Genomic DNA, 23,543 nt, shown 5'->3' with positions numbered 1-23,543 from the left:
AATGCAGAGGGAAGCCCGCAGTGCTCAGGTGGCTGTGCTGTAGGGCTAGTCTGTTTGCTAATGTTTTTGGCTGCGTATGTAGGCAAAGATCCAGCAAGGCTTATGTCAAAGACTTGCATTGGGAAAAAAAAGCTTTCTCTCTGCAGGTTCAATTTCTGTTTTGGCAGATACGTTTAAACTTGGTCATGAAATCATTTATAATTATCAACAGAGCCCTGATACCAGGTGATCAGAGAATTAACAGTGGTACTGCTGTTTACCACATAAGCCATTGAAAGTACTACAAATAGGAGAGGATAGAAAAAAATCATGGACTTTACAATGCAGGTTCGAGATGCTGTTTGTCTAGTGATAGGAAATTCTCATTTTGCCAAAATGATACATTTGCTATTGCCAAAATAGGGATGTCAAACTCAGATGGTTTGGCTATTGAAAGATACCAGCTGTTATCAGATGCCTTCTGGCTTTTGTTTGGGTTTCGGAATTCTTTATAGAGATCAATCTTTAGTTCTTGCCCTGTTGTTTATGTCAAAGAGAGTTAGATGTTTTCCTGACTGTCATTTTTCTCATAAAAAGCCACCTCAAATCCTTTTTAAAGGATTTACATTTTATGTTGATAATACTTAGGGCTTAAAGGCCTGATTCTCCTTAGACTTCTGGTAGTATCAGTCAGGGATAATGCCAGTAAAAAAGATATTAGTTACATGAGTTCAAATGAAAGAAAAATTGGTCTGGCTGATACATGACTCATTTAAATAAAAATCAACAGCCTCATGGAAAAGATAGGTATTATTTTTGCCAGCGTGTGGTTTCTGCAGAATGATACAGTAGCTTGTTCATACATGTTGCTGAAAACTGAGGTTTAAATGCTTTGCTGAATGGGGATATAGCTGTGACAGCTCTGATCCACTGTTCATGTCTTGACATGTGGACCATGGAATCCTTTGTACTTTTAGAAAACCTCAATGTGAAGTACTTATTGATACGGGATGTTGTGAATTTTCATATTAAAAGAAATATTTTGGAAGATTTAACATGGATGGATATCTGCTTTTCATAAAGACATTTTTTCCCCTTCTTAGTCAGGAGATTTATACAGGTTTGAATTGATAGCTAATACAGAGCTTCCTTGTAGTCTGTGAAAAATAGTTATGGGCACATTTATCACAAGGGTGATTTCTTATACTAGTTTTCCAGTACACAAAGGTCGTCCATATTTGCGGCATGAATAAAGTTAAGAAATCATCCAGCGTTATGCTAAATAAGCTTTTTCTAATTTGTAAATTAAGGAAATTATTTGATAGTCATACTTCATTAAGGAAATACCTGGTGGTATAGAGATGTCACTTGCGTCTTTGACTTAGTTTATACTTGTAATTTTTATCTCAGAGTATTAAAAAAAAAAAAAGGGGCAAAAGTTTCATCTAGATAGCCAGGTTGGTATTTTTCCCAAGAATCACATTTCTTGCTCTTGCCACAGTATCTACTGGCATGTTCTGTGATACTGTGGGTTTTGAGATGTATAGTTAAGAGTGCCTTTTTAGATGTAAGACACTTAACACTTGAATCGTTTGCATCAGGATCTCATGTCCAGAAGGTACCAAAGGAAGTGGATCTGAATTTGTCGTATAAACTCTCGCATTGAATTTAGGATAGATTTCTGCAGCTAGGTGCTTAACTAATTAAATTTGGAGCTATTTGGCACAGTACCTAAAAATATGGGAACCCTCAAGAGTGCAGTACTTTGGAGAACTGGTGTCAGCTAAAGCAAGAGCCATTAAGAAAATTAGAGTGATTGAGAATATTTTAAGCTGAAAGGGCAAAACAATGTAATAATGAATGCATAAAGAGGAGTAAAATTAAGGCAAGGATATGAGAAGTGATAAGAGGCTTTTGTAAATATGAGTTTGCTCAGTGCAGGTCCCACCAGTGCTAGTTTTTGCGAAGAGTTATCAGTTTGATGGAGGAAGTGTTTGTATGCTAAGAAAGTTACAAAAGGATGGTGATCACTGATAGAAAAAAAGCATAGAAGAGTGGTCTGGAGGTTGCATGAATATAGTCGTTGAAGACTTCACTGCTCATGGATCAGTGACTTCAAGTAATTTGTCAACTTCTTAGGGAAACAGTTGGCTTGTTTAAAATGGTCATTGCAATATAAACTATGGGAAAGGCGGCTTACCTAATTGTTGGGCTTGAGATACACAGTGGACCAGGAAATGGTACCAAAATTGAAGTGGGAACATGCAAAGATTTTTTTTGCATCCAGTGGTCCTGTTCTGAAAGCTGAGATGTATCATGTTCTTGGAAGAGTTTTTCAGGGAATACAAAAACTCAGGTCTTCAAAGGTCTTCAGGATATGTGTTTCAAGTGGCTAAGCATCTTCAGTTTGGCATTGCTTTCCTCTTCAGGAACGTAAATGGAAGCTAGCTTTTTTCAAAAGCATTGAGCAGGTATAATGACTTCAGTGTACTGGGCTTTCAGAAAATAGGGCCACAAATAATTGCAGAGTTACGCTCTGGTTGGGAATATTACACAGGGAGAATATTTCTGCCCTTACAAGTACATATAATCATCCCAATCAAATGCAAGAACTTGCTTATTGGCTGAAACAGTAAGATGCTAGTGTTTTCCCCAGGGTAATAGAAAGCTGGAACCCTTCAGAGAGGATAATGTTATACACTGAATGCGCTGTCAGGGCTCTAAGTGGGAGGTGAACTAACTGGGTGGAAATGCAGACCAATTCCATATCATTTTATCTCCCATGTACCTTTCCTTATAACAGCTGCACATGCTGGAAAGCAAACATACTGCCTTAGCTGACAAATGTCCTATTTAGTAGAGGAGCTTCAAGCTAGGTTTGCCAAAAACATGACCAATGTGTGATTGCATAGATCACTGTTACTTAACTACCAAGTACCAGATAAATAGGACAAGAGTAACCCCATTGTTATAGATCCTATGTTTATTGGCTGTTAAAATACAGCTTTGGGGCTGGGATTCAATCTTTTGAAACAGTTAAGTAGAAGAGAGATGCCACTTACCTGTGTTATAGGGAGGGTAAGGTAGGAATAGATCCTAGGCCTCCTTTAGTGCCATACCTGGTGTCCTAAACTATACTGCCTTTCTGTTAAAGTTGTATGGTAGCTGTAGGTTGGGGTTTTTTTTAATATTTATTATTCTTCTTAGAAAAATAAAAAGCCCAACCTTTAGGTAATTTTTATTAAGTTCACGTGGAAGGGACTAGTTCACTTTGCCAGGTAGTTCAGTTATCAAATCAAACTAAATATTTTTTTCTAGAATTTTTCCCATTGGTTGGGGTTTGCATTCTATTGCTTATCAAGTGTTTTTCTCGTGTCAACTGTCTGTTTTTATTTTATCATTCTCATGATGATGGGATTTTTCTGTTCCAGTGCTGTGATTGCATGCCTGGATAGCCTCCAGTACAGCCTATTGTTCTTTCTTACTTTGAGTTGCAAGTGATAAGTGAGCTCTAACTTATAAATTTATTTATTAAAAATGCTAAACAACAATCTTCCCATTCACAATCAAGATCTCCATTCATCCAAATCTAGATCTGTGTAATTACCCTCAAGCTAAACTTAGCATTTTCAGTAATGTTTCCTGTTTCCTGTAATAATAGGAATTGTTCAGTCTGGCTAAGATTGGAAATATATTTGAACAGAGATATGAGAATCAAACATCATCAGTGAATTGTTTTACTGACATGGACAATTAGGAATCACTTTTCCAACTTATATATCATGTACAGCTTCTTTTACTGACTGAGATACTTGTATAATCCGTCATTGCTATGGTACTTCTGTGGTTCCATGTCAATAATATCCAAATTACTTGGCTTGAACAATTTTTTTCCTCTTTACAAAGAGGCTGAATGAATTATCTAAGGTCAGAGGCTGAGTCTTTGGAGTCAGGTAGTAGATCCCATTCTTGTGCTCTGATGACAAACATTTGTTACTCATGTATTCTTGATCCTATGAAAGAGGTGAGAGTCATTGAAGTGCTTTTCATTAGCAGCCCAAACTAGTGGGGGAAGCAATATTATTTAAGGTCATGACCTTGTCATAGCTAGGCCAGAAAATGAGTCTGTGATCACGTTCTAAGCTAGATTTTTTGCATATCACCAGAGCTCATTTTCAAAAGCAGGAAACGTGGGGTTTTTTAGCTGAAGTCAACAGAGTCTTCATGTTGTCAACTTTTTAAAAAATTCAGGTTACCTTATTGCCGCTGGTTTGTTGTCACTCTGCCATTTTGTGCTGTTACTATTCTGCATCTCTTTATTGCATGGCAAGCGTAAAAATGAAATTCAAGAACACTACCTTGAAAATAATATTCAAGAGCAGTGGAGTAGTTGCCAGTTTCCTGATAACCCAGAACAGTAGGGACTACAGACATCTCTCCCGTTCTTATCCAGAAGAGGGCAGTGGCAATACACCAGTCGTTTCAGATTACTTTTGCAAAAAATGTATGAGGGTTTCCTTCAAGATGGTAGACCTTGAGGAAGACCTGTCTAAAATACTGAGTACCGAGATGGATTTTATAACTGAGTTAAAGTGTATTTATAGGAGGTGGGGTAGGTGTATTGTCACTGAAATCTGAGCCCATCAGGAGCCCAGTAATTCCTATGAAATGTGGATCCTACTCTATGGAACCTAATGGTAAACTCTGGCACTAGCATCTGTCCAAGTGGAAAAAAGAGTTCCCTGTAGATATCGTTGAGAGCTAGGTAAAATATTGCCTTTTTCCTTCAATCTCATTAGTACCCCATTCTTACTGCAAAAATAGTATTCACAAAAAATAATTTAGATAATCAGTTGCTTTGCTTCAGTAATATTCCGGACTCCTTTCTGTTTGCTTTGAATGACTAATGATATAGGTCATGTTTTATTGAAAGAAATGCTGGCATAAAAGGAAGGTTTTATATGTCTTTACATGAACATGCTTTGAATGGATGTTCCAGGTAGGAATGCTGAAATGGCAATCTTGAAATACTCTCATGCTTCACAAACCCCAAACTGGAAATAGAAACACTGAATAGAATAATGAATGTTCAAGTAATCATGGGTTTTAGAGCTAACAAATGGCATGAGTAGTAATGATGGGTGTAGGAATATAAGGAACATGATATAACATAATTCAAAGAACGTAAAATTACTTCAGAGCAAAGGTCCACTTAGTTCAGTATACTTTCTTCAGCTGTGATCAACATTCTGCTTGGACAAAAGTAAGAGCAAGGCAAATGCATAGTTATACTTTGTGTGCATATTATTCCAGTCTCCAACAATTTGCTGCTGAGGAGACTTTCTAAAGAAGAGATGGTGTCCATACTAGCTCTTAGTGGGTATTTCGCATACCACGTGCTAAGTAACTTCACACAACAATCTTTTTCTTAAGCAGATTCTTTGCACAAAAAAAAATATTTAAAAAAATGCTTATATAAAAAGATGTGAACTGTTTAATTGGGCTGCTATAAATATTTACCTCAATTTTCATCCTGCTTACACTCCAGATATTAGTGAAGTGTGAGATCTTAACACTTTTTGATGAGCTTGTTCATGAATCAGGCGTTTAAGATTATTTACACTGGATCAAGGGCTTTGCTTGGTAATGATGCTTTACATCTTCCTAACCATGTTCTACATTTTATGCTTTTTTGCCACTATACCAAGAAGTGATATTTGCATGTCGGAATCCTACGGCACACAAACATTTTCCTTTGAAAGGCCATGAATACAAAATGGAATTAAAGACGTCATACTGAATTCAGTGTCTAATGTGGATTCTCACATGACCTGTTGTCTTAAAGACTGATACCCTGCTTCCCTGTAGCCTGAAATGTATTTAGAAAGCTGATAGAAATCGCTATGCAACCCCACCAGGTGTCATCAGTGGAATATTTTGGGATGTTGTCTTGTCTAACCAATGAACATATTTTAGTATATGCTCAAAAAAATTAAGGTAAAATTTTGATACTTTCTTTTGAAATCCGTTATATGATTTTCAAAGACAGCTTGGTTTCAAAACGTCCGGTATCACAGAGATAATTAGTTAGAGACTATGCACGTAGTCATCCTTTCTAAAAAGTGGTGGAGTGTGGAGGATAAACAACCAAATACGTTTGATCTCAGCCTGGTGCTCATGAGACTACTTGTTTCTTAAAACTAAGCTAAATACTCATTCTCTTCAGACGTTTAAGAAGTAATCCTATCAAGCTCACTGTACATCCTTTTGATAGAAACAGTTTATATATAATTTATCTTGCAATTGCATCCATTTCAAGCATCCAGTTTTTTGCAAGATGGTTCTTTAAGCATCTTTGTCTCAAAATATGATCTCACCTGTATAACCATTTGATATTCTGTCGTTTGGTTGCTGTGGCTTGCAGAACCTCTTTTTGGAGTAATTCTGGGGCTGGGGCTTCACGTGACTGAAAGGTTATTTACTAAATGACCAAAATGGAAATATTCTCCATTGTGTGTTTGGAGCATATTTGGGCTATGGAAATGAAGGGAGCACAGATAAAGGATGGCAGAGTGGACCACAGGCATAGTGCATCTTCCTGGTATGTTGTAGGCTGGTCACCTTGTTTTGTATTATCTGGGGGTTTGTGTAGGAAGAATTGACTGTGAATTCTCTGAGCTTGTTTTTCTTATAGTGCCAAATAGAATAAATTGCTTGAAAAGAATTTTCAGTAAATTGCATTTCAAACTAGAGGGACGAGTATACATTTAGTTTAATTAAAGGGACTAAAATCAGGCAGGAAGGGAGATTATCTAGCAAGAACCCTTAATCTGCTGGGAGACAGCTTTGTTACTAGTAGGAAGCCCAGTTAATAGATGCAGCAGGGTCTGGAACATTTTTGTTTGCTCTCTCAACTTTGTTATGGGTGCAGCTCTTTCTCCTCCCGTTTTTGGTTTTGTTTTTTTTTGTTTGTTTGTTTTATTTAATTAAAAAATACTCACAAGATGAAACATGGTTCCATCTACTGCTGGTTGTTCTGTCATCATGTGAAGCTACTTTTTTTCACCGATTTTCAGCGGCTAGTAAGAGTCTGAATTTCTCTTCTCTTGTGTGTCTGTGTCTCATGACAGACCCCAAGAGTAACAGGTTTCAGATCACCTTCTTACGTATCCTGATTCAGAAATGATTGAAATGCCACAATAGTACTCCTATCCTTCACCCAAATTTTCCTTTGGTGTAATATCTCCTGTGTGTCATGAATATTTTCAGAGTTTCCTGTATTGTACATGCAGAGCTGTCTCACAGCTCTCAACCTGCAATTACAGCTCTCCCTTGTAAATATTTAAATGGCAGTTCAGCTTTCAGACAGAGTACACCAGTGACAAAGATCAAGCTTTCTGACCTATTGTTAATTTGTTCAGTGTAATAGGATTCGCTTGGTCTCATTTTTTTGTATTTAAGAAATTTGGAAACAGAGAGGGGGTTAGTATTTCTCATTTTTGTTGCTAATTTACTTTTGGTACACCTATTCTAATAGATCTTAAAGAAAAAAGTCACTAGAAAGTTGTATCAGTTATGCATGAGAATAGGAAAGATAGAATTTAAGTACGATAACATTTAGGCTCTTTATCAAGAAATGACAAATTTCTGTTACACCATGATGAAAAAAAAAAATCAGCAAACAATGCAAAAGTGGAAATGTGTCTAGACCAATAAGAAAATCTGCTATTCCAAATTTATTTGGTGTTTCATAGCCCTTTTTGAGAGATCAGTTCCTGCTTAGCACATCAGAAACCTCCAAAGTAATTTACAAGCAAAAAGTACAGTAACAATAGCTGCTTACTTCACAGATGGAAAAGGGCAAATTCTGTGCTCGGGATGGCAAGGATTCTGCCCTAATCAAGAAACAGTCTGATGAGAGCCTGACAACAAGTTTTAGTAATGACAGAGATTTGGAGGGACAGGAGGCAGGTTAAAAAATGAGTCAGTGAGTGTGATGTCAAGTAGAAAGAAATGGCAAAAATAGCTCCCAAGCTGTAGGATCTAATGATTGGGAGGATATGGCTGTGCTATCTGCAACACTGCAATAAGGAACGAACATAAATTAGCTTTTAGCTCTTTTCTTTGAGAGAGAAGAAAAAAAAAATATTTGGATAGAGCTAGTTAAAGATAATGGAAGGGCAGAGGCTATTCCTCGTCATTCCAATCTCCGCTTTCAATGAAGGTCACTGAAGGCCAGCACCTTTCCCTTATGCCCAGTTAAAAAGTGTCAAATATTTAAAAGTTCATCTTAGAAACTTCTTAGGAGACAGAGCCTCTCATTTCTCTGATCACATGCCTGCCAAATAAGAAAGATTCTCCAGATTAATGGATAATATTTTCATTTTCTCTTGAAATAGTACCATCATTGCAGAAGTCTTATTAATCTTTTCTATTAAAATACCAACAGTAAAAAAATATATTCTGTGGTTGTTAACTATGGTATTAGATGTTGACATTGAGCAATTCCGTATTGACACATTTCTCTTTGGATCCAGTAAGTATTTCTCACCAAAAGAATGCTTATATGTTATTATATTTCTGGAGAGAACATTTAGTTAGCAACTCCATATCTGCTGCGTATATGCCTTCAAGGGAAGTGAGTTTGCAAGTATTAGCAGAAAGCTGTTTCTTGAAAAATTATATCTGATTTGAGAAGTATGAGCAATGGTTTTGTTTGAATCAGAATACTGTCCTTTTAATTTGAAACAGTAATTTGTTAAAAAAAAAAATACATCTTGTGTAGGTATTGTAGAGATATGAAGGTCTGCAAAAAATTAGATTAAATTTGGGTTTTCCTGGTCAAAGGATGGAGGTCAGGATTTATATACAGCAGCATGATTTTCAGAGTGCGTCTGTAATAGGTTTGAAATGCCAAAGACATTAGTAATGGCAAATATTCTTTAAGCCAATATGTTTTGGAAACTTTAATTATTTAAATCTTCACACACGATGGAGACAAAGGCATATACAATGCCAAATCAACCTGAATTTCAAGGAAAGTTCAGAATCCTATTGAACAGAAATTCATATAAGATATACATTGGGATCTTTTCAACCTGACGGGATCAGTCAGTGCCTCAAACATTAACTCCTTCTAAAAATTGGAATTGCATTTTACTGAAAACTGTGTAAAGGGAAAGTACATATTTTCATTCATTAATGAAAAGCACTTACAGATACATATATTGGCATTCTCATGATTTAATAATATTAACAGAAAAAAGAATTGCTCATACAAATATGCACGTGTCTGTACAGAATATGATAGTAAGTGGGGTGAATGAATCTGAACAACTTCTACTTCTTCCTAGTAGAGAATGGATAAAAAGGGCAGCTTTCAAAGAAAGCAGAGTATTAATTTCATGGCTAACATGTCATAAATTGCAAAGCACTTTGCTGTGGAAAGAACTGCAAACTATTTATAATAATAGTAAAGCATGAAGATGGAAAATCTCAATTATTGCTTTGGAAATGGAATTATCTGTTATGAAAAATGTAACACCTGCATACCCTGAAAAGTTAACGTTTCAATTATAAAATAGAAAATTTGTGCAGAAACACAGGACAAAGTTTTTGTACCCATTGAAACAAATCAGTGGAAATTCATAGAAGTATGTGTATGTGTGTATATAGGTAGAGCTCTTTCAGTGAGAAACAGAGAGGCTTATATAAGTCTTTTTAATATAGGAGTATAGGGAGAGAATATATCTGAACAGTTCACAACTGTGTTCTTTGCCAAACAGCCCCTACTGATTGTTTCAGATTCAGATGTAGCAGATTTGTACAAGTAAATTTGAACTTGGAGTCATCTTGAAAATAGTTGTGCCAAACGAGCTGCACCTGTCTGATCAGTTTACCTTAAGCAGCTAAGCTTCCTAGAATACATTGTCTATTCTGCCATTGACACTCCCTGTCTCAATATTGATTTGTGTTTTCCATGTCAGGACAGGACGTCTAAGTGTATGATAGAAGTGTGATGTAAAAATTCCAGTTTATCCTCACAGTATATAGATAAAAGACCTGCCATCTAAACTTAGCTTTTGGAGTAACTAGAAAACTGTGACCAAACTACAGATTCTTAAAATTAGCAGAAAACTAAACAATGAAGTATGTAAATATAATCCCTAATTCATTGGGTTTTCAGGAACTGCAAAATCAAAACTTTATCAGTCGCAGTTTTGTAAAACCTAGCTAAAATGTTGGTTTTCTTTGTAGTTTTTATGTTTGTTATGGATATTTAAAAGGAAGGAATGCTTGCAATTCTTGGAGCAGAGGTTAAGGCCAGCCAAATACTGGGAAAGCTCTTGTGCTGGCCTTCTAGTTTTGCAAGTTGGTCTTTGTTTCTTATTTTATATGCAGCCATAAAGGAATGGACACAGCTATAAAGTTGATTAAAGAAGGGACTTAATTAAGATTTGTAATTAAACTAGTGGAGAAAATTACAATGGAATTGAAAATTCAAAATGAGCCTGTGTGATGTAAAGGCTAATGGTGTTAAGGCAGTAATCTCTATGAAATAATTGATTCTGTAGCCATTAGTCTTTTCTAATGAGATTAAGGACGAGGTGGCACGATCTTGCTAATTAATTTGTTTTGTGACTTTGAAATATGAAGTAATAGTACAAAACTGTTTAATACACCAGAAAGCTCTCAAATTGTAGGACAAATATCATCAAAGTAATTCCATATTCTCAGTTGTAATAAGGATGGAGGATAATATTTGACTTAACACTAGAAAATTAAAACAAACATATATTGCATGATTTAGCCTTACTGATGGACAGACATCAGGAGATGGATTCTCCAGATGGTATTTGAGATGTTTTGTGAGGACTTCATACTAACCATTACTGGCACCAAACCTGGTGTGTGGACCATTTCTGAGAACATTAGTGTAGCACTTTCAAAATTTTATTTTCATATTAAATTGAGTCCTTTCCTGCTAGTTGAGTATCACCTTTGAGCTAAATGGAAAAAAAAAAAAAAAGAAAGAAAGAAATGCAAGAGTAAGGAAATAAAATTATTTTAATTTCTTCTTAAAGAAACATCAGGTATTACAGTGATGCAGAGGTTCTCTTATTTTAAGTCATTGGTTTCTCAGGCAAGACACATCATATTTCTTTCCCTCCTCTCAGATTTCTCTATGACGGCTCCATGTTTTCAGTGAACTTTATACTGACACTTCTCACCTGCGCAACAACTGTTGGAGCACCTGTGTCATGTTTCCCCCATATATTCTAATCTGACGGAAAATATCCCCTCTTTTCTTGCAGTCAAATCCTGGTCTTAGAGTGCAAGATGAGGGGAGTAAGGCAACAGAAGAGCAAAATATATTCAGAGTAGAGAAATTATAGGTCTGCAGTGTTGTGGTTAACAAGTTCAGAAATGATAGTTTAGGGATCATGAAATGCCATGTTGCTTCACTTGTTGAGTTCTTTGATTAACAGCAGCTGTCTTCTTGCAGGGCAGTAATAATTTCGCAAGTGATTAAAAGGTTTTTATTCTTCCTCAAACAGTAATTTTCCTAATTCCTCAAGGCTTGCTTCTTAGGAGGTATTACTATGTTAAAAACTTTTTGGTGTTGTAGAAAGCTTGTTACCTGTTCTCCAGTCTCTCCCCTGTTCCTGTAATTTCCAGTTAACCTCAGCAATATTCATGTGTCAGTGGCTGTGTAGATTGGATATCTGATTTGGATAAAATTTGGTAATGCAGAATTTTAATAATTATTTTTTTTTTTTTCAGTGAAAAACTAAAATATGAAGTAAAATTGCAAAGCACATGAAGTGGTTTTTCTGCAGGCACGGCTGTATGAAGAGTAAAGTGCGTTTTTACATGTATTGTTTGTAAAGGTGGTTGCCTGCAGCCAAATCACTGCACTGTGACCCTGTCAGATGCTGTATAAACTACACAAGGTCAGGCGTGGGCCAATGACGTGGTAGGAAACTAAGGAACCATCCCTGGAAGCTGTGAGCAGTTGTGCTGAGAAAAAAAGACAACATTTTATGTTTCCTTGGGGTTTGATTTTTGGATCAGTTCTTTGTTCTAGATCTAGGAGGAACTGTGGGAGAGTTCTGAAAGTAGTGATGATGCTGTCTTTTAGGTAAGATGCAGTACCCCATCTGTTTGGGTTTTTTTTTATGGTTATGAAGGTCACATTAGTTTTTGCATGTAATATAGTGCTATTTCAATGTCACAACACTTTCAGCCTTTCTTGTTGATGAAAATATGAAAGCAGATGTAAAATTTAATAATTTCTAATTTTTAAAAAAGATGCCATATGTGAACTAATACGGACGAATAGAGATTGTAAGATTGTTGAGGCATGCGGTGTTTTTCTGTGCTGTGGGTAGTACAGTGTGCCATGTCCCTTGACTGACACTCTGCAATATTGTATTGCATTACCACAATACAGATAATGAATTTGTTCTCTGTAGTATTTTTAATTTTAAAAATCAAGAGGCATTTCCACAGTGCTGCTAGTCCAGGGTTTGCCTTATTGTTACCTATTTAGACTTAATAGCACAGTAATAAATTGTAATAAATTAATTACAGACAGTAAATAAAATATATTGTCTTGCTTAGCATGTGTATTAAATATATCTTTCTATGCACACATGCAGACACCTACACAAAGTGTAGAGCTGCATAATCTTTGCACATTGTAATGCTACTGATTATTTCACTAATACTGAATATTTCTCTGATTGAGGAAGAAGAAGAAGGGCATGTGTGAAACGCAGAGGCAGGTCAGGGTGATCCTTTCAATGTAAGAGGAGAGCTTGAAATCTAGTTTGTGAAGGATTTATTGAGGTGTTTTGCGTTACAAATACAACATTTAAGAACTGCTTTAGAAGACTGATAAATTTATAATTGTTGACATTTTGCATTCCATGTTGAATGTTTTTGTCTTTCATGTAACCTGGCTACTGATTCTTCAATCACAATGCATTTGTCATTTGCAATATAAGATCAAAGTCTATTGCTGAATTATTTTGAATGTATAGTTAGAGATTGCAAAATATATGACACGATGACAGCATCTTTCAAATTAGTTTCCAAAACACTGTTTCATAACCCTGTCAAGTAAGGAATATTGATGTAATTTGGTTTTGTAGCTATATTGTTTTACCTTCAAAGTTGTTAAAGTATTTGTATCTCACCAATCAGAAAAAGTTTAGCTATCATAAAATACATTGGATGTTGTAATCTGCATGAAATAGTGTTTTAGACTTCAATGTGACTTACAGTTTTAAGGAAACTGTAATGAAGGTGTGACTTTATAGATGCTCCTTAGAATGTCAGTATTCAGATTTAGACCTCTGTCTTTTGCTGACATTTGTGTCTTGCTGATTTCAGCTTGAAAATATAAGAAATATGTAAACTGATAAAGACTTAGATCTCCAATGGACCATGACAAAAAGCCTCATGCTGCACCTCTATGTATCAATACTTCATGTCACTGTATTATGAAATAGCATAATAACTAAGTAGTGTTAAAATGTAAGATATCACAATGCAGTTTTGGGGACTTGCACATTGCTTTTGCCTCTTACTCTATCTGGAGTCAGTCACCCTAAAGTATTATGGCTTCAGAAGTGTGGCTTATGAAATGCCTACTTTTCAGTTGGTTTTTAATTAGAATGAAGATACCAAAATATCAAAGCCCCAAATCAGAGGATGAAACTTAAAAGCAGCCATTCTTCAGGGTTAAAAAAACCCAGAGGGAATGCACACACCTCAACTCAGCACCTATTCCTTTGTATTTACTCTTTATTTATAATGGAGATGATGTGAAAATGAATGTAAAAACAACTAATTTGCCATTAAGAGCATAACTCCTCTGTATTCTGCTTCCTTTGTAAACCGTTTCTGTGCTCTTTTGGCTCCAAACAGAGCTGTTAAGCAGTGTCCAGCAGTAACTTCAGTCTATTGCTTGACCTCCTGTGCTCTGCCTCCTAGGCGATTTTCCGAGAACGACTCTTTCCGTTCTTGAGCTGACTTTCATATCATGTGTATGCTATAGCAGTGATTTCTGGAAAAGATCTGTTTGTAAAGGGTCAACTATTCTAGCTGTTTCTCTTACCTGAAACTTTCTAGAGTGAAGACTCTGTAAGTATTACCGTAAGCATATGGTTCCAAGTGGTCATTTCTTACCTGCATTTATAATAATACTGTAGATAGTAGAGCTGTAGACTTGTGAAACTCCATTTGACTCCTTGTTTATACTCAGATAGCCCTTTGGAAAGACAAGAATTTCAGAAGAATGGTAACAGATCTGTTTGAAAAGCTGTTTGCAAATCCCGTGCTTGAATACCAAGCCTTGAGCACTTCAGAAACTACCCTGTTCCAGTGTTCCAGTAGCTGTGAGCTTGCACTTTCAAGGCCTTTGCCCATAAAACATCCTGCTGCCCATTGACACAATCCTTGCAGCAAAATGTTAGTGTTACAGGTGTGAGTATGCTTCACTTCGTTTGTTTATGTTTTTAAGAAATAATTCTATCTCTCAAAAATGAACTTTGATAAACTCACACTGCATAAAGTAACTTCTCAAAACATACCTTCCTCTAACAAAAGGCTTTGTTGTTATGAAACAGTTCTTTAGCAGTCAGCTTGCACCTTAATGAGTCATTCAGGTAAACAGGTTCCAGTGAAGATTGAATTACGATCTATTCAGCTGACACAAAGCAACCACTAGTTCTTCTCAGGAAACTCATGAATAAATAAAAGATCCAGTGCTCCCAGGCCGAAGCCTAACAGAAATGTAAGGATGCATGCTTTTCAGTGTGATTTCCCATGTCCTACAAATGCAGCCTTGATGTTGCCATCAGAATTAGATTGGTGCTGATGAAGACATCAAACATTATGTAAGTAAAGACATTTAAAAATAGATGGAAATGTGGGGGTATGAGTAGAAGTATCTATCATTAACTCTGAACAATCTGTTAGACGATAACCTCTGATATTTAGCTTGTGCATAGAGGATCAAATTCATATGCTTTGCCATTTTATGTGTGGAGGGGCACTGTCCAAAGTTATTTTTAGAATTCCATTTTAGTGAAAAATGTGAGTTTTAAAGTCTTTGGAAGAACTTTTTCATGCTTATCATCTACTGAGGCCAATAAATATGTCAGCTCTTCTCTGTTGTTACATTATGGTTTTTAGCACAAATTCAGACTCCAGAGGGTGTTGTGCTACATACATGTAACAAGAGTAATTTCTGAGGAGTTCACAGTTTAGCAGGTGATATAGGGTTAATAAGACAGAAAAAGCAAGTGAGAGGAAGTCATGGGACAACACTGCTGAGGATGAGAGTAACCTTGGCGTGTCACCTGGCTGAATATTATTTAGTTTGCATAGGTACTGAAGCAACTGAGAATTTTAAGGGGAACAGTTGAATACCTTTGACAAATGCTCACAGGGAAGCTTTTCTCAGGCTTAAAGACACACAGAGATGCTTTTGTGAAAATGTGGCTTTTGAGGGATGAAAGGTGGGACTGTTGGCTGAACAGAGGTAGGAACTGATACTTAGATAGTTTTTAACAGGATGTAGGCAGGACAAGATCTAAGTGCTGTTTACTGGGAGGAAGGAAGCTATTGTCATGTTTCCCCTGCTGACTGCACAGTGCAGTGTGTTGGATCCTGAACACGCTACAGTGCGTGGGCTGCCTTTGAGTATTTCTGAAATTCTTTCCTACCCTCTGACAGTATAGCTGAAATGAAGCCATCTCTGCAAAGATGGGGGCTCATCTGAATTTCGTTTGCGGAGCTTAATCAGCAAATCTTTCTATTCAGATTTTTTATTTTCTAGTTTTTTAAATGCAACCCAAATAAAATATTATGGAAAGATGCCTTATTGCTTCACAGCTGCAGTTGCAACATCATTTATTTCTAAAACTGTTCTTTCAAGAGCTCTGACATCTTTGCACACATTTATTTTGACCTGAATATTGCAAAAAGAGGGATGTGAAGATACAGCATGTGGTTCAGAGTTGTGAAGACTTTGTGCAAAAGTGAGGATACAGCAAACAGTCTCACAGAAATTAGCTGTAAAACACCCTCTGTTTTCTGCAGGAATATGTCTGTGTGGTGGGTTGATCCTGGGTGGATGCCAGGTGCCCACCAGAGCCACTTTATCACTCCCCCTCCTGAGCTGGACAGAGGAGCGAAAGTATAACAAAAAGCTCATGGGTTGAGATAAGGCCAGGGAGAGATCACTCACCAATTACCATGATGGGCAAAACAGACTTGACTTGGGGAAGTTAACTTAATTTATTACCAATCAAACTCAATACAGTCTGAAACTGGTTTCAGTTTATGGAGTCTTTCAACTAGAAAAATACTTGAAGATGATTAAATTACTTCCTAACAGACGTGCCATGGTAAAATTTATTAAAAAGATAGTTATAGAAAGGTCAACAAAGGTGCTGATGACCTTAGATTGGAAAATCTTTTCATTTGTGGGCAGAAAATAATCTAATGGTTAGAGAAATTGATCTCCATGAAACATGTGTTTTAAATACACGACTCCCTTCAGAGGAAGTTAGTTTTCTGTTGAGAGTAATGTTTATATGAAGAAATTAATTATCATAAGTAGAATACTCTATTATTAAATACTTATGGGTGTGCTGTATCTATACAAATTACGTATTTATTTATTTTAGTTGTTAGTGCTATAGTGCTGCCTAAAAATCTCATTCAAAAATCAGGTGCTCACTGTACAGATTAGAGTCCCGGTTTAGGGACAAGATACAATACAAAAGCACAGACGAGCAAATGAGCATCTCGGTATAATTTACCTTTTCTATTTAGTCTTAAAAGTGAGAAATTCTGGGGAAAAAATTACCTTTACACTTGTATTTCTTCTGTTCTTTTAGTCAATGCTCATAATGCTGTTGAATACTCCGCCTTTCCAGTGCATGTATGTGACAAGTAATGCGCTGTACATGTTTTAATTCAATGAATGGCGTATGAATAGGCATATAAATCTACTGGCCCCATGCGCTGCTCAAATGCTTGATGTTGGACATCTTTTGGAAGTTTTAGAGGGAATTGGAGTTTTAGAGGGAATGTAACCATGCCAGTAGAACTTTTTTTTGCACATATTTGCATGCTGTCCTTCTAGTCAATTCATTCTATCACTTGAATTACAGCCTCGTAAATTAAGTCTTAAAAATCATACTTATATAGTGGAAACAGCCACCTATTCATTACTGTCCGTGAAGTGGACAGTCACATAGGTATCTTTATATGTAATCATCTTAGTGATTTACTAAACTGCTTCTGGGAATAGGAAGAACAAGTTAATTGGACTTCGTGCCAGACTTTACATCAAACTTTGATTCATTTAAAACTGTCACAATGCTGATGCTATGTTACTTTTTTATAAATCCTTTTTTATTTTTAAAAGATTTTTCACCATTTTTCATGTGATATATTAAAATTGATTGACTTACAGTGTGAGGAGGGGAAGCTAATTTTGCCTGAGGGGAGAACTGCTTTATTGGATCTTTTCTTGGGTTACAAAGCTAAACCATAAACAATTAGGATCTTCCTCAAAGATCAGTGGGAGTTTTTTCATTGGTTTCAGTGTCTCTGGGTTGTGATTATCTCAATAATTTGTGGTCTCTATTGCATCATTTTGCAAATGGTGTTTGATTGTTGTCTGGAACAGAAAATACTAAGCAAAGGATTAAGTAGTTTTGATCTATCCCAAATTCAGGATCTTTTAAGGTTCCTGGGAAACATATGCATTTCAAATTATATTTACATTAAAATGTAGGTTATTTGAGGTAGTTGTTCCCAAGCCTTTAAAAAGCACTTTCAGATTGTTGACATCGCTGACTCCGTCCAAAAGAAATCTGAAATATCAAACCTAATGACCCCTCTTAAGCGAGGGAGCACTGTGAGTTGTGTGGGTAAGCTGGCAAAAAACCCCAAGATTTTAGCAGTACTTTGTATAAGCTTTACTAGAACTTTGTTGTTAATAGAAAGAGATATTCTGACAAACTTGCAGACTGTGATGATAAATAATAGACAGAATTTTTCTGCTTAGTTCTATGTCCTTACATTTTATAGAGAAAATATTGAAACTGAATTTTTTCATTTACTCTCTGAAATTAATTTCCGGCAAGGGACCAGTGACCATACTATTTAAGTCTTATTTTGGAGGTTTATGTTGGACTTCAGTCTTGTTGACTGCCCTGACAAAATGTTTATTCAGCAAGGCTAAATATAGTAGTTTAGATTGGCTTCTATTGTATGTAATGTATATTTAACCATCACTTTCAAACAGCTTTTGGGGGCATGTGCAATGAAAACATGTTAATGAAACATGTGTTTTAGGAAGAGCAAGTTCTAGTCAGATAGTACAAATGCAGTTTTAACAAATTGGTCACTTGACTTATGTTTTATTTTACAGTTTGGAAATGATCCATCATGTCTGCAGCCTGCAACATCAGAGAAAACATTTGATCAGACCCAGTTTTTAGAAGAGACCCAGATTTCTAAGTCTCATGTCACCACCTTAAATCAAGAGCATCTTCACTGGCAGTTTTTAGTAAGTCCTGTCTTTGTTTTTACTATTTTATGGCTATTGATGAATTTAAAGACAAATCTAGTTTTGCAGTCCATGCTCCTGCTTTTGTTTGGTTTGGTGAGGGTTTTGTTTGCATGTGCACTAACATCAGGGGGTTGGGGTTTTCTGTGGGGGAGTGTTTGGGAGAAGGAGGCTTTAGCTCCACGATCTTTACAGCAATACATTTTGGATTAATTTCTTAGAATCATGTAGAACAGTAGTAGTACTTCAATAATATACATATGTATTTGGGAGATAATTTAACCATGAAATGGGAGTTTAATAAACAAAATTGTGATATAAATAGTAATTCCAATGCTTTGTTCTGGATGCATGAATACAAAAGTGCAGGATCCAGTGCTTAATGCTTATGATCAGCACATTCCATTCTGTTTTAGTATATACATCCTGACACTTGATTCTGAATGTCAGCAGGTTTATTCTGGTTGGATTTCTTTGTGTTTGCACACGTTCTGATTTCCAGACACCTTTTGCATTCAGACAAGAACCTTTTAGAAGGGTTCTTTGAATATAAAAGCTATAGGATAATGTTAGAAGAATGTTAGAAGATGTTAGAATGTTAGAAGATAATGTTAGAACCTGAAGACTAGAGATGAATATGCGTGCCAGTGAAGTGCCTTGAATTCTTCCTTTTACATAAAATACTTTCAGTTAAGTACAAAGACATTTCAATACATAAATGGAAACATTTCTGTTTCTTTTTAAAATCAGAGTTGCAGATGGAGCACTACTTTTTGTTTCCTGTAATTAATAGCTGGTTTATCTGCTTTTGCTTTCATTACACCAAGGAATTTGCTTCTTTTTGGCCTGGACTATGAAATTATAATGGGGGTGGGTTTTGTTTTGTTTGTTTTTATTTTACTTGATAATGAAAACAAAAAGATTGTGAAAAAGGAAGACAAGCTTTTGGCAGTTTTTGGAGAAGCTAGGTTGAACTAGTTGTCTTGAGTTGAATTTTGGAGTCCATTTTCAGTAGTAAATACAGATGGGTGTGTAAAGGAGGAAATCTACTGTGTACATGGTTATCCTCTAAAAACTTGCCAGTTGCCCGAGATAGCTAGGCCGTAATTTCACGGTTGTCCTTTTCATAGAAGTGCCTGCTTAATTAAGCTAATTCTCCCCCTGCCGGCCCCAGGGTTATTTTTAGCACAGATCAGTTCCTCACACAGTTCATTCTACAGCTGCAGAAGCAGTCGTAATGTCACATTTGGGAAGTGTAGCATGCCTATGGGGAGTAAGCGATGGGCAGGTGACTGGTCTCATGCTACTTCCAGCAGAAACAAATCCTACAGTACCTTTTGCAGAGAGATGGTAGAATCTCCTTCCTTGGAGAGATGAAAACCTCAGCTGGTGAAAGCCATGAGCAAACTGGTCCAGCTCTGAAGTTGGCCCTGCTTTGAGCAGGAAGTTAGACTACGTGACCTCCAGAGTCCTCCAATCTAAATTATCCTATGGTTATATAAATATGAATGCTTACTTACATTGTATAAATTTTCCTTATTTATGACTATTGATTGTATATACCTGTCCTTACAAAATGGCCCCATTACATTTCTAGTAAATACAATCAATTCTTGAAAAGTATACAACAGGGAATACTAAAATCATGTTTGGTATTGTATGGTATCCTTCTGTAGACTCTCTTAATGATTATAGATAATATTCTTAAATTCTATAGAGAAAGTATTGTATTACTTTTAATGTATAAGGGGCAGAGGAGTTGCTAGTAAAGGTTTATTCTGTAAGTGTGCTTTATAGCTGTTAACAGTTTTTACACTCTGCATAGAGTTGATTGCAATTTATTATTGCATAATTGAAGTTACACCTGTATTTAAACAAGACCCGATCCTATAACTGGACCTGCATATATGAATGTTTGCTACTACTGTATCCTCTCCCATTTCTAAAAATGAGCTATTGTGCCAGCCTAAAAGCACATATGTCCATATCTGTGTGAAGAACATGTGCATACTGTAAGTCCTTTAGACCCTTCAGGACTGGCGGGTGTTACAAAAAATAAGATACTGTGATTTATTTTCCAATGATAATGAGTTCTGAGGAGCATGTATTTGGTCAGTTACTTGATCCACACCTCTTAGTGACTGAGTTATAACACGCATTTCGTATATCACCTTTGATCTTCAAAGCACTTTGCAACCAATAACTAACAATAATTTAAAGAAAATTCATAAAAAGATACCATTTTTAAACCTAATGTTATCACTGTTCTTATGTTGTACCTCACTGAACTGAAAGTAAAGGCTTAAAGCTTTTCTTTAAGAGCCTGATATTTGAAGCTTCAGGTTCTAAATTTGGTGCTGGATTTATCCATTTGAAGGATATGAGTTTGATTGCATCAGAAGTAATTATATTTAATATGACAAGAGAAGAGTGCATAAATGCGATATTTTGAACGGCTGTTAATGCCTTCTTTGCATCTATGCTTCTGAAAAGAATAATTACATAGCTGTGATATGAACTGAATGTTAAGGTCTGGTGAAAGACATTTCTGGTAAAAAAAGTGAAGTCAATCTTCTAACGTTGTGTGTTGAAGGTCCCTTAACAGAAGGCATCTGAGAAGTTAGGTGGTTGTTTGTAGGCCTAGCCCTAGTACGCTTGCAAAAACCAACTTGTGGCAAAAATGGCATGCCATTGAAATTAGTGGGAATTTTGCTGTTAATTTCATTCACACAGATAATTTATGCTTTCAAGAAGCGTAAAGTTGTGTTGTAAACTTTGGGCACCCGAACCAGCCTCTATTTAAAACACTCTTGTTTGCATAGTATTCTAGTACGGATAGAGAGATAGCTAGATACTCTGATGCCAAGATTAAAATTCTCTAACAAAGTATTAAATAATGTTTCTTTCATACTGTAGTTACAGTACTTTGGGGCTAAATTTTAACTTACTGTTCACTTCTATTTAATTTTTGATGAATTGCTACAGCTATATCAGTAACAATAACTTTTAATCATTTACACTGAAGATCATAAGAAATAAGTGCAATTTTTCATTTTGGTACTATGTGTTTCAGCAGTGGTTTCACTGCAAGAGGAAAATCCTGTGTTTTAGTAAACAGAGACCAAATTTTTTTATCTACTGACAAATGTTCCCTTCGTCTTCTCTCATTAGCTTCCGTGTACATAAATATAACAGACTTGCACCAGTTACCTGTTAGTTACCAGGCAACAGCAGCATTTGACACTGCCTGCAGCTGCAGGGAATGACGTGTAGCTCCCTGATTGTAAATTAAAGTGCTCTGAATTTTGAACTGAGGTTGATAAAAAGGCCATTAGTGTGTGTATAATGCCACTTTCACCATAGTAGCAACATGTCGGCAGAGTTTCTATAACAACAGCAGTTTGCTGAGATATAGCCTTCTGTCAACATATTCATGATGGAAAAATTGTAATTGCTTTATTCTTTTGCAATACGTAGTTTTCTCTGAAATGCAACTGTACTCCATTTAAGCCTTTTTGCCTCTGTGCAAAGCTGGAATCTGTCACACTTCCCAAACGTTTGCTTGGATTCATTGTTTACTGAGGTCAGAACACTAGATGTTCATAATAATAGGCACAAACTGGGCTTTAAGAGAGAAAAAAATAATTTAATTTGTAAATATTTTGAGTATTGCTTGCTATTCAGAGATGGTTTGCAGTCTCTTAATGATGGCAGAACAATGAGGCTGGATATCAGTATAAGAATCAAAACCATGAATGCATCTGATAGAATACTTAGTGTTTAGCCTAGATAGCTGGCTCTATGAAAGGAAATTTTAAGGTTACCTGTCTTTCCTGTGTGGGATTTTTAGCAATGAAAGCAACAATATCCGTGGCCAAAACCGGTTTTGATAAAGCTGAAGTTAATCATAATATATTTGAATTTTTATCATTTTGTGTCTCTTTTGAGCGTTTTTAAACATATGGCCCTGAGTGGCAATGAGCCGTTTTAATAGTTTATTTCACTTTACCATTCCATCATCGATTTTCTTCTCCATATCAATGGAATGATTTATATAACCTTCCATTTCTGATGATATTTTCTAGATTAACTATTGCCTGTGCAAATGTAGAATTCTGTTTTGATTTTGTTGATACAGTACCAGTATAATAAAAGCCCTTCCTATCTGCAGGCTGTGAATGGGAACTTCAGTCAAAAATAGATCTAATGTAGTTTTAAAAAACACTTTTTTCTAATCAGAGTTCAAGTAGGTAGTTACATTCCTGAATGAGTAAAAGCAGTAAAAGATATTTAAAGCACCAAACAATGAGACATGTCCAGTATAAAACTGGAATAAATTAGTAGCCATGAAAGCAGGCTGACTTTTTTTCTTTCTTGCCTTGAACATAATATTCTTACTCCCTCAGTTTAAAAAGATTGTTGACTCGAACATGACCTTTTAATAAAAACACTCTTCTAACATAGTTTCCATCTTTTTTGTGGAGTAATGAGAGCCATAATCAGGGTAAGTCAGGAGGGGCACCAGCTAGGGGCAGGTACACTCAAGCGCTGTTGCTGCCCAGGATTGAGTGTTTTACACGCATGATGGTGGCTGTTAAGGGAGCTCTGGAGAGATGAAGCGTGCTCAGATGTTCAAAAGAGCATAGGTGAGTCAGGCCTTTAGCAGACTTGGCGGTTTTGCCTGTGCTGGATGCAGTGCTGCCTTGTTAGGATTCTGGGAAAAATATGCTACCTATTTTTCAAATATGATAGGTCTGTAGTTTTGAGTTCTCTCATGAATACATTATAAAATTCAAATGTAAGGCCTTCTAACAACCTTTATTGTGTGTGATATATTCAAACTGTGCAGATTCTTATGTTCAAAAACAGGCTTTTGGGTTTTGTGACTGGATATGAGACATCCCAGAATGGTGTCAGTATAACTGAGATAACTGAGCAGTGAATCTGGTCTAAAAAGACAAGAGCA

At 36.1% G+C, this 23,543-nt stretch overlaps 1 protein-coding gene across 6 annotated transcripts in view; it reads left to right on the top strand.

The window, feature by feature from the left end:
* The window catches only part of RIMBP2 (RIMS binding protein 2), a 160,390-nt gene that overhangs the window by 29,083 nt on the left and 107,764 nt on the right, over positions 1-23,543 (top strand). For all 6 annotated transcript variants that reach the window (XM_063350926.1, XM_063350927.1, XM_063350923.1 and 3 more), the window contains one exon: positions 18,440-18,577. In XM_063350926.1, coding sequence (XP_063206996.1) covers positions 18,440-18,577 — 138 coding nt within the window. The remainder of the gene's footprint in view (positions 1-18,439; positions 18,578-23,543) is intronic.

Source organism: Chroicocephalus ridibundus, chromosome 13 (assembly GCF_963924245.1).
Source record: "Chroicocephalus ridibundus chromosome 13, bChrRid1.1, whole genome shotgun sequence".
Classification (NCBI taxonomy): domain Eukaryota; kingdom Metazoa; phylum Chordata; class Aves; order Charadriiformes; family Laridae; genus Chroicocephalus; species Chroicocephalus ridibundus.
This window is presented reverse-complemented; position numbering and strand designations above follow the sequence as displayed.